Consider the following 15,903-nt stretch of genomic DNA (forward strand, 5'->3'; position numbering starts at 1 on the left):
GAAATGAAAGGGACCTCAGTATCCCTAGAGAACTTCTGGGGTACCAAGGGCTTCTTCCCAACAAAGAAATGGGGAAGGAGCTCTCTAAACATAGTAAATCATTTAGGTGTTGTCTAGTTCAGGAATAAATCTTCTCATTTTACCATCACCACACTATCTGGGCTCTGCTAAGAGCATTCTTGTCATAAGTGCAGAACAGGGATGCTGTCTTCCTGGGTCTAATTCATAGGCTCCCCTCTGTAACACCTCCATATCTGTCATTTAGGGAAGATGCTGTCCTAGAGTATCTGAAGATTGCCCAGGACCTGGAGATGTATGGTGTGAACTACTTCAGCATCAAGAACAAGAAAGGCTCAGAGCTGTGGCTGGGGGTGGATGCTCTAGGTCTCAACATCTATGAGCAGAATGACAGGTATAGCTCAGAGGTCTCTTAGTTTATTTGGGCCACTCTGACACCTAGGGCTCATGATGAAGTAGGACTGTACCTCCTGGGTCCCACCTGGGTCCCACCTTTTTCTACCTAGTTTAGATCAGCCCAAATGTTTGCACAACCTCCCAGGCCTCTAGATCTTGCATTGACTAGATTTGCAGTGTCTACTACAGTAGTCACTGGCCACATGTGGCTATTAAGCACTTTGAAATGTGGCTACTCTTGAATTAAGATATGTTATAAGTATAAACTATACACCAGACTTTAGAGACTTAGTGTGAAATACAGAATGTAGAATGTCTCAATATTTTTTAATATTAATCTACATGTTCAAATGATAGTATTTTGGATATACTGGGTTAAATGAACTGTTATTATATTTAATTCCACCATATTTCTTTTTACTTATTTTCATATAGCTATTAGAAAATTTAAAATTACATGTGTGGTTCTCATTATATTTCCATTGGACAGCACTAACCTAGAACCTACCTTGTGAGGGTTTATAATTAATCCCATTCCCATATGATGATTAAATACCTTTTGGCCTATAATCCCTCTTGCTACAGACATATCTCACTTGCTTATTTTTTCCCTTTTGTCTGCCCTTGGTGAGGATGGATATAATAAATTATTGTTCCATGTAATTTCTGAATCTTAGAGCTCATTGTTTACATTATCCCAGCTGTTACAACCTCGAGAGGAAGAGTCCCAATAAAATAGGGCTGGAGATTCTTGTGAGAGATTTTTATAAGGTCCATGCCTCAACAAAAAATACAAAAAAAAAAAAAAACAAACCTCAAAGATTGGGACAAGGAATAATATGTTGGTTGTAGTATCAGGAGGTCTTTTGTGCACCCTCAATACTGGCATCTGTCCTCATGGCATAGGATAACACTGGATCTACCTCCTTAAGGAAGAAGTTGGAGGCGTGGAGGGCAAACCACCAACCCTCTATGTTCTTCTTATCTTTCCCTTGTCCTGATGTTCTTGTTCTCTACAGACTGACTCCCAAGATAGGCTTTCCCTGGAGTGAAATCAGAAACATTTCTTTCAATGACAAGAAATTTGTCATCAAGCCCATTGACAAAAAAGCCCCGGTAAGTGATTCCTCCTACTGGCCAAGACAGGTACTTACTAAGACCTTGATAATGCTAGGAGCAATCATACCATCTTGCTCTCATTTTTCTGGCTTTTTTTTTTTTTTTTGTAGGGGGGAGGAGGCACAAAAGGAGATTGGCACTGGAAGGGGATTTTGATGCCAAGACATGGCTAACAGGCATCCTGTAGCTGGTGCCGCCCTGCTACCTGTGTCTCAGGAGAAGCATGGATGAGGGAGAGCCATGGACAGTCTAAATGCTGCCTCTTAGCCACTGTCTTCTGCTGCCTTAATGCTCTAGGGGTGGAAACAGAGAGTGTATCTGTTTTTTAAAGCATCTAGGCTCCAGAAAGTTAAACTGTTCATGTACTTTGGCCTATTTTTAATTTTATTTTTTTTTAAATTTTTTTTAAATTTTTTTTAACATTTATTTATTTTTGAGACAGAGAGAGACAGAGCATTAATGGGGGAGGGTCACAGAGAGAGGGAAACACAGAATCTGAAACAGGCTCCAGGCTCCGAGCTGTCAGCACAGAGCCCGACGCAGGGCCCGAACCCATGGACCGTGAGATCATGACCTGAGCCGAAGTCGGACGCTTAACCAACCAAGCCACCCAGGTGCCCCTGGCCTATTTTTAATTTTAAAGAAAGAATAGAGTCGGAAGTTCAGATCCAAAGATGATCCTCCAAACTTGTTTTTTGGTGTTACTTTGCTGCTGTCCTCTCAAGACTTATCTCCACAATAACCCAAGAACAAGAAAGGGCTTTGGGTCCATTCATTCCTTTAATATCCTCATTATACTTTTCACCCTTTCAGTTGCCTGTGGCTAGTAAGACTGGAAAGCTGGTGATTGGGAGTAAGATAGAAAACAAAAAAAACCAAAAAGAGTCTCCTCTTTTGGTGTACCTCATGTGCAACAAGGGTCAATGGCCATGCCCAGCCAGACCATTCTCATGAGGCCTCAATCATTCTTCTCCAGCCTTGAGGTCTCTGAACTTCTGCTGCTAGGCACTATATATACATACATATATATATATATATATATACATGCGTGTATATATATACATGTATATATGTATATATATTATACATATATGTATATACGTATATGTATATGTGTATATGTATATATAGTATATATAGTGTATATATATATATGTATATATATATATATATATATATATAATCTCATTTAACCCTCAACAGCATTGTCAGGTAGTAGCATACCAATTTTATAACTGATTAAACTGAGTTTCAGAGAGATGGAGTGATTTGCCCAAGATCACACAACTAAAAATGGTAAATCTGGGATTTATACCTAAGTTATTTGACTTCTAGAGCCTGTGCTCCTTCCACTGCACACTAAGCTATATAGTACCTTATACAGTAGTAGTTTGGGTTCAGTGGCAGAGGAGCTAGTAGTTAATCCATTATCTGATAATCTTGGTCCAGTGGTATCTGTAATAACAAACTCAGACTCACACAATTTGTGTGTGTGTGTGTGTGTGTGTGTGTGTTTATTGAAACCGCTGCTGTGTTCAACTTTCATAAGAAAAAGGTAAGTAATAAAGCCAGCTGAGATCAAGGGCTTCTTTTAAAAAAAGGACAGCTAGGACACTCAATGTTAAGGAGATTTAGGTATTCATGTATGTATTTACAACTGGCCTTATTCCAAAAATAATTTAAGGGGCTGTGTCTGGGATGTGCTTTTAGGAGATTACAGAAACAGTCCAGCCACCCATACTGTACTCACCAGTGTGTTATGTGGGGGTTATTGGGTCTCTAAAAGAGGCCCCTGAGATTCAGCAGGATCCCTGATTAGCAGATGTAGTCAGTTCCTATCTTTCAGTTAGACTGAGGGTATTTTAGGATGCTTTCATAAGCACAAGTTGCAAGAAATTGTAGTTTGGTAGTTTTCAGAGACAAAAAACCTGGGTTCTAGTCCTGGGTCTGTTGCTAGCTTGCTATGTCACTTCACCACTCTGATAATTAATTTTCCTATTTCTAACATGAGAAAATTGGGCTAAAAAACCTTTCTTATGCTTTTGGACTTAGCTTTTCAAAAAGCAAAAGCTTACCTTCATCTGTCCCTTAAAATTCATTTTTATTATTGGTTTCCCATCAGGACTTTGTCTTTTATGCTCCCCGGCTGCGGATTAACAAGCGTATCTTGGCCCTGTGCATGGGGAACCATGAACTATACATGCGCCGCCGCAAGCCTGACACCATTGAGGTGCAGCAGATGAAGGCACAGGCCCGGGAGGAAAAGCACCAGAAACAGATGGAACGGTAGGTTCTGTGGAACTGGAGTGGAGTGGAGGCTGGGCTGGGGAAAAGAAACTTCTCAAAGGTGTCAAATTATAAAAAATAAAAACAAAAACAAAAAACAAAGATATGAAGCCATCCTTGGATAGGTAGAGAGAGGGAGCTGTACAGGGCTGACACTTTCTCAAGTCTCAGGCATCCCTTTACTCAGGAAGCAGGCATTAGAAGCCTAGGATTTCAGAGGCTCATGAAGACATAGTTCCACATTGTCTTTGACCTTAATGTCGTTGCTCTTCTATGCAGACTCTGGGTTGCTCCAGATTATCTGACAAATGTGGTGGCATTAGCAGAAACTTTCATGCACATTTAAACATGGATTCTGTAGGGATTTTTGAGTGGAATTAGGAAGAGCCACCAGAATTTTCCTTATGAAGCCCCTGTACTCTCTCTGTAACCCCTTTGTTATTGAAAGTGTAGCAAAGCTCAGCAACATCAACATCTACTTGGGAACTTATTAGAAAGTCAGAATCTGAGACCCTACCCCAGATCTACTGACTCAGAATCTGCATCTTAAGATCCTAGGTGATCAGTTCTCCAAAGAAGCCACCAGGCACATGAAAACATCCTTAGTCTATTAGGGAAATGCAAATCAAAACTACAATGAGGTAGCACTTGATAACTCACTAATGTAGAATAAGTAAATAAATCAATACAGAAAATAATAGCATTGTCAAGCATGTGGAGAAATTGAAACTCATGTAAATTACTGGTAGAAACGTAAAATGTTTCAGCTACTGTGGAAAATAGTTTGGTGATTTCTCAAAAAGTGTAACATAGAATTACCACATGAGGGGCACCTGGGTCGCTCAGTCGGTTGACTCTCTGACCTCTGCTCAGGTCATGATCTTGCGGTTCATGGTTTCAAGCCCTGCATTGGACTCTGTGCTGACAGTTCAGAGCCTGGATCCTGCCTCAGATTCTGTATCTCCCTCTCTCTCTCTCTACCCCTCCCATGCTAACAATATGTCTCTCTCCCTCTCAAAAATAAATATTTTAAAAAATTAAAAAATAAGCAGAATTATCATATGATCCCACAACTCCACTACTAGGTATATACTCAAAAGTGTTGAAAAGAGTACATGTGGGTTGCCAGGGTGGCTCAGTCAGGTAAGCATCTGACTCTACACTAAGAGTGTGGAGCCTCCTTGGGATTCTCCCTCTCTCCCTCTCTCCCTCTCTCTCTGCCCCTCCCCTACTCACACTTTCTCTCTCTCTCCCTCAAAAGTAAATAAACTTAAAGAGTACATGTACACAAGTGTTCATATCCAACAGGTATAAACAGTCCAAATGCCCAACTGATGAATGGATACACAAATCATACAACTATACAATGGAATATTATTCAGCTGTAAAAAGGAATGAAGTACTGATACATATTGCAATGTTTATGAACCTCTGTAACATTATGCTAAGTGAAAGAAACCAGACACAAAGTTCACATACTGTATGATCCCATTTATATGAAATATCTAGAATAGATAAATCTGTAGAGGCAGAATGCAAGTTGGTGGTTATTAGCGGCTATGGGGAGGAGAGATAGGAAGAGACTTGCTTAATGGATATAGGCTTTTGTTTTGGAGTGATGAAAATGTTTTTGAACTAGATAGAAGTGGCAAATATACAACATTGTGAATGTACTAAATGCCACCAAATTGTTTGCTTTATAATGGTTACTATTATATGAATTTCACCTCAATAGGTTTATTTAAAAAATGAGATCCCAGGTGATTGCTATACATTTCAAGGTTTGAGAGCACTGCTCTAGTAGGTACTCTGTCATAAAGAGTTTGGATCCTCAAGAAGCTTCTAATATAAATGAGTTCATGTCTGAGACGTTAGACACCATGGTTCTTATTCAAAAAATTTTACTGAGATTGGGAGCAGTTCACAGAGCTGGATCTGACAGTAACCTTCCCTCAAGGACCTTATATATAGTCTTGTAGGATAAAGAGAAAAAAAAACAGTATGTACATAACTGTTGAAGGTACAAAGGCTGGGTCATCTTTTCACTCAATAATTATTGAGCAGTGAAAAAAAACAAAAATCTCTGCTCTCAGGAAGCTGATATTCTAGTGGGAAGAGGCAGAACAAATAAGCAAATTAAACAGTATGTGAGATGGTAAGAAGTGCTGTGGATAAAAATAATAAAGGGGAAAGATGGGGAGAAGGATAGGACAAGTATTCTGAGGCCCAGAAAAAGAAAAGACATCTAGGCTAGAGTGAGAAGGCAACCTCTTTAAAGAGGTATTGGGACAAGAAAAAGTGAATACTTGTTCTAGATTTGCAACACATTCTGGGGAAAAAAAAGAGCCTAGAATTGGGCTTCAGAGGGCAAGCAGAATTAGGCCTAAGGACTGATACCCTAGCCATAGAGATTATTGGACTTGAAGCACAGTATCCTAGCAGAGTCAAAACTTGACTCCCTATAACTATGAGGTAGACAAGGAAGGACAAATAGGCCATTTTACAGATGGGATACTGAGAACAAGAAAAAAGAAGTGACATAGCTAAGGTTACCCACTGGTTACCCATTGGTTACTAGTAGAGCTGGGAGTCCAGGTTGGATCTCCTGACTCAGGGACAAACTGACAGGGTACTGAGTATACTGGCCCACATGGGGCTATGATGTGAAGACAAAAATGTGGAGATAAGGCAATGTGTTCCCAACTCACAAGCTCTAAGTGTGGTAGGGGCTGAGGGTCAAGAGCAAGGGAGACTTCGGGCCTTTCCATGTAACCTTGATATACTATTCCATCCTTTCTCTGTTCTTAGTGCTCTGCTGGAAAATGAGAAGAAGAAGCGTGAGATGGCAGAAAAGGAGAAGGAGAAGATCGAACGGGAAAAGGAGGAACTGATGGAGAGACTGAAGCAGATTGAGGAACAGACTAAGAAGGCTCAGCATGGTGAGGCTTAGAGTCATTTTTGAGACTGGGTTTTCCTAGAGCCTGACTTTATGAGCTGGAGACCCTTCTGCCTGAGCTGCAGACTCAGGCTGTATAATCCATATATGGCTACAGATAGATGAAAGATTGGGCAAGAGGAAGAGTGCCTAGAACTTTCTGCCAGCTGTGCTCTAGGGTGAAGCATCTCCAGAAGGGAAACTACGTATTTCTTCTTCATATCTGCACTCTTCACCACTTTTCCCCCTTCTTCTCTTTCCAGAACTGGAAGAACAGACCCGCAGGGCTCTGGAGCTTGAGCAGGAGCGGAAGCGTGCCCAGAGTGAGGCTGAAAAACTAGCCAAAGAGCGTCAAGAAGCTGAAGAAGCCAAGGAAGCCCTGTTGCAGGCCTCTCAGGATCAGAAGAAGACCCAGGAACAGCTGGTAAAGCTACCAAATGGGCTAGGATTGTGGTACCTGAATTTTCTTCTCTGTCTGCCTACCTATTCACAGTTACCCTTGCCTGCAGGGCTGGCTTCTTCCAGCAGGGTGCCAGTCTATGGGCCCCCAGCAGATAGCTTATTCAGAAGCAAGATGCAAAGTCATTGGTGTGGCCCAGAAATCTTTGCAAACTATCTTCCGTAACCCTTACTTTTATTCTACTTTCTTCTTAGCCCTTGGGTATCTGAGCTGATGACCTGACAAAGGAAAGGAGGGAGGAAAGAAGCAAAGGGATTTACACTTAATTGACTGCCTGTGTGTTACAAGCTATGCTCGTGACTTTTCCTTTCCCCTTATTTTCTTATTTCCTCTCCAATAACCCTATGAGGTTAACCCATACGGATACTATGCCCAGATAAGGAAATTAGGGCTCAAGGAGGTTTAAGAGACTTGTCAAAGGTCACACAATGTCACTGAATAAGGATGAGAACCCATTTTTGCCTCTCTTTGAAGGGTTTGCTCTCTAAATCATATGTAAGACTATGTGTCTATGCATTTATCAGGGAGGAGGGTTAGCATCCTTACTTTTATCATGTTTCCAAGGGTTCTGTGACTCAGAAATTAAGAACCTGTGGCCCAAATTCCTTGATATATGTTCTTCCCTTGTACTGTTTGGAGTGAGAGTGCAGGAACTAAGACCTAGTTAGCAGAGGGAAGTTTCCTCTAGGATACCTGTCCAAGGTATGAGGGTGTGCATAAGCTTTTTCCCTTGTTCAGATCGTCTTGTGACACTACAGTGTCTTTCCTATACTTGTCCTGGGAGGAGTCTTAGTGGAAACCCTGAGCATTCTAGGAAAACAGGAAAGGTTCTGGTACTTTAGGTAGTGACACAGTGATCTCCAAAGCTTTATGGAGGCCCTAACTATGCAGTGGGCAGTAGTGTATGTAAGAGAAATTGAAAGGGAGAAGGATAAAGGGAAGGAGGGAGAGGGGGAGAGAGGAAAGAGAGAGAGAAAGAGATAGATGAGGAAGAGAGAAATGACATGTTTGTCTTTAGGAGGTCTATAGTCTAGATGGGGATCTCTGACTTATATGGAAATGATTTGGAGTTAAAGAATAGTAGATCTGAGAATAGGAGTGGTCTTCCAGGCTTCCTGGAGGAGGTGTGGTAAAAAGAGTCTCCAGAACAGCAAGCAAGTGGAACAGCAGGTTCCCTATTTGTTCCCCAGGGGAACTGGTGTTGAAGATACCTGGGGCCTGAGGACCAGAAGGCTCAGCTCTCACAACCTTCCAATTTATCCATAGGCCTTGGAAATGGCAGAGTTGACAGCTCGAATATCCCAGCTGGAGATGGCCCGACAGAAGAAGGAAAGTGAAGCTGTGGAATGGCAGCAGAAGGTGAGACACAGTGCCCAGAGCAAAGCATTATGGGAAAGAGTACTATATGAATAAGTTTCAGTTCCTTAGATTCCTCAGATTTGGGCTCCTTACTCCTTCCATCCCTCCTTGACAGCAGGCATCATGAGAGAAAGCTCGAGGCTTTCTCAAATACTCCTATTATACAGCTGCAGAAACTAAAGACAGACAAAGTGACTTGGATGACCTGATGCCTGCCTCGTTCTGGGCTATTCTATGCACATGTAGGATGCCACAAGTTAGCCTCGTCTGACTGCTGGTCTTTCTTTCCCTCTGTTACTGGACAGGCTCAGATGGTACAAGAAGATTTGGAGAAGACCCGTGCTGAGTTGAAGACTGCTATGAGTACACCTCATGTAGCTGAGCCTGCTGAGAATGAGCAGGATGAGCAGGATGAGAATGGGGCAGAGGCCAGTGCTGACCTGCGGGCTGATGCCATGGCCAAGGACCGCAGTGAGGAGGAACGTACCACTGAGGCAGAGAAGAATGAGCGTGTGCAGAAGCATCTGAAGGTATCTAGGCAGGGCCAAAGGGTCAAAGATACAATGTACATTCTCTAGATCATCATGGGAGTTAGGTAGAGGAGCCTGTCTCAGTGGAGTGTGGGAGGCTGAGCCTTTCTATGACAAGAGCTTTAAGGGTAGGCATCCATCACTTACTCATCAGACCTGGCCCCCTATTCCTTGTTTTTTTCTTTTTGCCCCATACTCCATTTAACTTTTGTATTCAGAAAATACCCTGACCTGATTTCTACCATTATTCTACTCTTAGAGAATACCTGCCATCAATCAATTGGTCCCCTAAGTTTGTGGGGGGTTTGTTTTATTTTTGCTCCACTGCAGTCCCAACAGGGCTGAAAATGGTCCTCAACAAATGTGTGTGTGTGTGTGTGTGTGTGTGTGTGTGTATGTGTTAGTGTATATAGAAAAAGAGGGGTGAATGTGTGTGGAGGGGGGTAGAGAGAGAGAATCTGCTTAAGGGAAGGTAAAGTTAGATCAAGCCATTAACCCCTCATCCCCTTACACCTGCACAGGCCCTCACTTCAGAACTGGCCAATGCCCGCGATGAGTCCAAGAAGACTGCCAATGACATGATACATGCTGAGAACATGCGACTTGGCCGAGACAAATACAAGACCTTGCGTCAGATCCGGCAGGGCAATACCAAGCAGCGCATCGATGAATTTGAGTCGATGTAATGGTCACCCCAACTGTAGGGACCCCTCCTCCCTTCTTCCTTGCCCCCACACTCTTTTACTCCTGCCTAACTCACACTGTGCTGAAGCCACTAACTAGAACAGCCCTGGAGTCATGCCAAGCATTCAGTGTAGCCATGGGACCAAACTTAGCCCCTCAGCTCCCACTCACTACCTTGGACAAGTACATGGCCCACAATGGTGCCAATTGGACCCTCTTTCCCTCTGTCCCATTTAATATAGCTTACAGGAAAAGACCACTTCCCTAGCTTAGAGGCACTTCGCACTTGATTTGGGAAATACCCCCTCATTTACTGTTGTTCTGTAGGGGTGAAGTGTGGTATTGGTTGAAAAATAACCCCCACACCCCTGCCACAGACTGCCTTCCTTTTCAGGGTCCTGTGATTTGCAGAAAATCACATGGTTTAGGAAAGGAGGCACGGCCCTGAGTATATGCTTTAGGATGTCAAATGACCTAGGATTAGCCCTTCCAATTCCCATTTCTTCTAGAGTTATTTAGGCTTTATAATGATTGGAAGCTAAAAAGATGTTCAGTCGTTCTTCTCTATACCTCCCAGATGGGGCCTGCTACAAACTCAGTTCTAATAAGTTTTATCCCTGAGTTTAGGAATTCAGTTTCTCCCCATGGTGAGATGGCAGGAGACAGTACCTTCAAGAGACTTCACCAACGTCTTAGAAGGCTGTTGGCCATTCACTTTAGGCAAGGCTGGATAGGAGAGCCTACCCTAATGTTTTATAGGAGACTAGGCTTGTTTCAAGTGAGCTTTATGGGCGGAAAATGTATTATTCTGAGTTCCTTCCTTCGTGGGATCTGCCCCTCCCCACTCCAACCCCCAAATTCCCTCCAGCTAGAATGGTAGGGATGGTTACCCAAAAAACTAGCCAGTCCCATCCAGCACTCTTGCCAAATGGAGGAAATGTTCACACTGGGCTTCAGTATTTTTTCTGCCAGGGTTCTAAGGTCACTTCTTTCATCAGACCTTCCATCAGAGCTATGTGGGCCACCATTCCTGCTTCAGGGACATCCCTGCCTTAGTATGGTGAGCTCTGGAGCTTGATGCCAGTTGGTTCAATTGGTGAGTGGGTAGATGCTGAGTGTGGTGAGAAAAGCCTTCAGCCTGGATCCCACTGTTTACTTGACCCCCTGAGATCCTTAATAGCTCCTTTCCCTCACCCCCTCCAAGGTGATGAATGGGCCCTGCTTCTGTTTAACAAACCTCTACCCAAGTCTTGCCCCAGCTGTGCTGCCCCTTGAAGTTGTAAACCAGAGAGATGTTGGGGGCTCTGGTCTGGTCCCTTCTACACTCCAACCTCTTTCTTTCAATCCAGGATTAACCTCCCCTTCCTCTATGTTTCATGTGTGCTCTTTTTTTTTACAAGTATTATATATTCTAGTGGCATCTAATTCAATATTGATTTCTGTGTTTCTTGCTAATGCACTCTTAGAAGATATTAGTCTTGAGGCAGGATCATTTTGGCCTCATTCCCTTACCATCCCCACACCTGGGAAGCATATACTATATTATTAAAGAATATTTTGCCAGAAACATTATTGCAAGAAGCTTTCAGTATTAGTGATGTCACCTGTCACTATAGGTCCTACAGTCCCTTCTTAAAATACTTGGTATTTGTTTCATTGTTTTTATTTTGCCTTCTCCCAAGAGTTTAGTTCCCAAGGGGTTATACTGTCCTTCCATGCAATGCCCCTAGCCCAGAGCCCTTGGCTTTGATCCCTCCCTGACTTCATTCTGACTTTGGGGAGTCATGTGCATTGCTGTGAATTATATTGACACTCTCTTGGTGATATGCCCTATACTAGCTAAATTCAAACCTGAAATTGTAGGGCAGTTTAGCTGCCTTAAGGGCAATAACCCATTCACAGGGAGGCTGGGAAGAAAGGTTAGATTTTGTATTTAGGTTTTTGTGTGCATGTGTATTTTGGGGGGTTTTAAAAAATTTTTTGGAGGGGTTTATGCTCAACTCATGTTCTGTTTCAGTGCCAATTAAAGAAGACTTCTCTGTGACTTGATATTTTGTTGTAGTATGTATGAGTGGGTGGTTGTAAGTTACTTCACTGTAATTTACATTCTGTAGACCACCTTCCAATCCTGGTCTTATTTCATACTCATTTCAGTCCTTTGGAGAGTGGATATTACCATCCTCATTTTAGGAGGGACGCAATGGACTTGAGAAAACACTACCCAAGGGACAAGACTGTCTGACTTAATTGCCTACACAGTTTCCAGGACTACAGGTCAACTTTTCCAGTGTAGGTGGGCCCTGAATTGATCATGGGATGCTCCTGGGCTCACTTGGACTTGGGGCTTTAGAATTTTTTGTGAAGGGTCTCTAGACTCCTCCTGGGATAGTCAGGCCCTGTCCTGCTTCCTTATTGGGAAGTACTCCAGGCTTGCCAATTTCCTACTACTTATTGCAGTTCCAATAAAGGTCAGAGAAATAACCTTGAACCCTGTTGCAAAAGGCAGTGAGGAGTGGAGTGTGAAGTGAAGATGGAGTGTATATATGTACAAAAGCTGTTGGGAAGTACTTTGTTGCTTATGAAACATGTCAATTTTATAATCTAAATGTACTTATGCTAGTTTTACAGATGAGGAAACAGACCCAGGTAAGACTTCCAGGCTGCCTTGAACCTAGCACATTGTCTCATTTACCAGTCTCCTTCTTGGTGAACCACACTTGCACAGAAAAGTAAACCATGTATTATGTGAACTTTAAATCCTTTACAAGAAAACTTTCAGCCAGTGGTGCCTAAATTGGTCTGCACATTGGAATTGTAAAAGTTGTTTTAAAAGACCAGACCTCATCCTCAGATCAAATTACAATCTCTAGTAGTGGGATACAGCCATCAGTATATTTGATGATTCCAATGAGTAGCCAGACTTGGGAACCACTGCTCTGAGGGCATACTATTTTTTAACTTTTTTTTATTTTTAAATTTTATTTTAATTCCAGTGTAGTTAACATACAGTTATATTAGTTTCAGGTGTACCATACAGTGATTCAACAATTCCATACATAACCCAGTAGTCATCACAGCAAGTGCACTCTTTATCAACATCACCAATTTCACCCATCTCCCCTTTGCAATGTTATTGCAAATGGAAAAATTTCATTCCTTTTTATTGCTGAATAATATTCAATTATATGGTAGGAAACACAAAAGCAGCAAAAATGAATATTTATCCAAAAAATCAATGATCTCACAAAATAAAAGAATATAAAATATGACAGTATATACCCAAAATGTAAGGAGGAGAGGAATAAAGAATGAGTTCAAACTTAAACAACCATCAACTTAATATAGACTGCTATATGCAGAAGAGTTTACACACAAACCTAACGGTAACCATATATCAAAAATGGAAAGAATAAAGAGAATGAAATCCAAATATATTACCAAAGAAAACCAGGAAACTGAAGAGAAAGACAAGAAATAATCAGAGAAAGTCTTCAACCACAAAAGAAATAATATAATAATAAATACATATGTATCAATAATGTTGAAAGCAAGTGGACTAAATGCTCAAATAAAAAGATACAGGATGAAAGAATATATATATATATATATATATAAAACAAGCTCTATCTATATGCCACCCAGAAAAGACTCATTTTACATCAAAAAACACCTGAAGATTCAAAGTGAGGGGGTTGAGAAACATCTTGCTAACGGAGGTGAATAAAAGCTGGAGTAACAATACTTATATTGAACTTAGATTAAAAAAAAAATTAACCGGGGCGCCTGGGTGGCGCAGTCGGTTAAGCGTCCGACTTCGGCCAGGTCGCGATCTCGCGGTCCGTGAGTTCGAGCCCCGCGTCAGGCTCTGGGCTGATGGCTCAGAGCCTGGAGCCTGTTTCAGATTCTGTGTCCCCCTCTCTCTCTGCCCCTCCCCTGTTCATGCTCTGTCTCTCTCTGTCCCAAAAATAAATAAACGTTCAAAAAAAAAAAGAAAATTAAAAAAAAAATTAACGTTTATTTGTTTTTGAGACTGTGAACAAGAGAGGGGCAGACAGAGAGGGAAACACAGAATCTGAAACAGGCTCCAGGCTCTGAGCTATCAGCACAGAGCCTGACACGGGGCTCAAACCCACAAACTGTGAGATCATGACCTGAGCTGAAGTCAGACGCTTAACCGACTGAGCCACCCAGGTGCCCCTGAACATAGTAGATTTTAAAAGTAACAGATAAAGAAGGGCACTATGTCATAATTATTAGGACAATTGATCAAGCAGATATAACAAATGTAAATACTTATGCACCCAACATGGAGGACCCAAATACATAAAACAGTTAATAACAAACATAAAAGAATGAATTGATAATGACACCATAATAGTAGGGGACTTTAACATCCCAATTACATCAATAGAGCCTCTAAACAGAATATAAACAAGAAAACAGTGGATTTGAATGACTCACTGGACCAGGTGGACTTAACATATATCCAAAACAGTTCATCTGAAAACAGCAGAATACACATTCTTTTCAAGTGCACACAGAACATTTTCCAGACTAGATCACATATTAGGCCACAAAACAAGCTTCAACAAACTCAAGAAAATTGTAGTCATACCATACACCTTTTCTGATCAAAACACTACGAAACTAAAAGTCAACCACAAGAAAACATCAGGAAATCCCACAAATACATGGAGGTTAAATAACACGCTGCTAAACAATGAATGGGTTAACCAGGAAATGATATAAAAATTACATAGAAACAAATGAAAATTAAAACAAAATCGTCCAAAACTATTGGAATGCAGCAAGTGTGGTCTAATATGGAAGTTTATAGTAATACAGGCAAACCTCAAGAAGAAAGAAAAATCTCAAATAACTTACCTAAACTTAGACCTAAAGGAGCTAGAGAAAGAACAACAAACAAAAGGTAAAAACAGTAGAATTAAGGAAATAATACATTTTGAAACATAAATAAGTGATATAGAAAGTAAAAATACAATAGATGGGATCAATGAAACCAGGAGGTGGTTCTTTGAAAACATCAATAAAATTTTTTGAAAATGTTATTTTTGAGAGAGTTTGTGTGTGAGTGGGGTATGGGCAGAGAGAGAGGGATACAGAGGATCTGAAGCAGGCTGACAACAGAGAACCCAATGTGGGTATCTGAGCTCACGAACTATGAGATCATGACCTGAGATGAAGTTGGATGATTAACCAATTGAACAACCCAAGTTCCCCCCAAATCAGTAAAATTGATAAACCTCTCACCAGACATCAAGATAAAAGAGAAAAGCCTCAAATAAAGAAAATCATAAATGAGAGAGGAGAAATAAAAACCAACACCAAGGAAACACAACAAATTATTAGAGAATATGATGAAAAACTGTATGCCAACAAATTGGACAACCAGGTAGAAATGGATAAATTCCTAGAAACAAATAAATTACAAAAACTGAAACAGGAGGAAATTAAAAATGTGAATAGGCCAATAGCCAGCAAATAAACTGAATCAGTAATAAAAAAAAAAAACGCCCAACAAACAAAAGCCCAGTGGCAGATGGCTTCACAGGCAGAATCTAGCAAACTTTTAAAGAAGAGTTGATACCTATTCTGCTCAAATTATTCCAGAAACTGGAAAGGGAAGAAAAACTTCCAAATTCATTCTATGAGGCCGGCATTACCCTGATACAAAAGCAAATCAAAGCACCACTAAAAACAAGAACTATAGACCAATATTCTTGATGAACATTGATGCAAAAATCCTCAACAAATTACTAGCAAACCAATTCCAACAATACATATTAAAAAATCATGAATCACGAGCAAATGATATTTACTCCTGGGTTGCAAGTGTTGTTCAGTATTCACAAATTAATCAACATGATACAGCACATCAAGAATCAGAAAGGATTAAAAAACATATGATCATTTCAATAGACACAATAAAAGCATTTGACAAAGCACAACATACATTCATAATGAAAACCTTCAACAAAGTAGGTTTAGAGGGAATTCACCTCAATATAATAAAGTCCATATATTAAAAACACAGTTAACATCATTCTTAGTGTAGAAAAGCTGTGAGATTTTTCCCTAATTTCAGAAAAAAGACA

The 15,903-nt window shown here is 41.0% G+C and overlaps 1 protein-coding gene across 3 annotated transcripts in view; it reads left to right on the forward strand.

Annotated features, from left to right (window-relative positions):
• Positions 1–11,836, forward strand: part of MSN (moesin) — a 65,886-nt gene extending 54,050 nt beyond the window's left edge. For all 3 annotated transcript variants that reach the window (XM_047844375.1, XM_047844376.1, XM_047844374.1), the window contains 8 exons: positions 266–412; positions 1,434–1,530; positions 3,656–3,819; positions 6,628–6,758; positions 7,018–7,178; positions 8,481–8,573; positions 8,879–9,103; positions 9,625–11,836. In XM_047844375.1, the coding sequence (XP_047700331.1) occupies positions 266–412; positions 1,434–1,530; positions 3,656–3,819; positions 6,628–6,758; positions 7,018–7,178; positions 8,481–8,573; positions 8,879–9,103; positions 9,625–9,789 (1,183 nt within the window). In that variant the 3' untranslated portion in view covers positions 9,790–11,836. The remainder of the gene's footprint in view (positions 1–265; positions 413–1,433; positions 1,531–3,655; positions 3,820–6,627; positions 6,759–7,017; positions 7,179–8,480; positions 8,574–8,878; positions 9,104–9,624) is intronic.
• Positions 11,837–15,903: the final 4,067 nt, after the last annotated feature.

The sequence above is a fragment of the Prionailurus viverrinus genome, chromosome X, assembly GCF_022837055.1.
Source record: "Prionailurus viverrinus isolate Anna chromosome X, UM_Priviv_1.0, whole genome shotgun sequence".
In the NCBI taxonomy this organism is placed as follows: domain Eukaryota; kingdom Metazoa; phylum Chordata; class Mammalia; order Carnivora; family Felidae; genus Prionailurus; species Prionailurus viverrinus.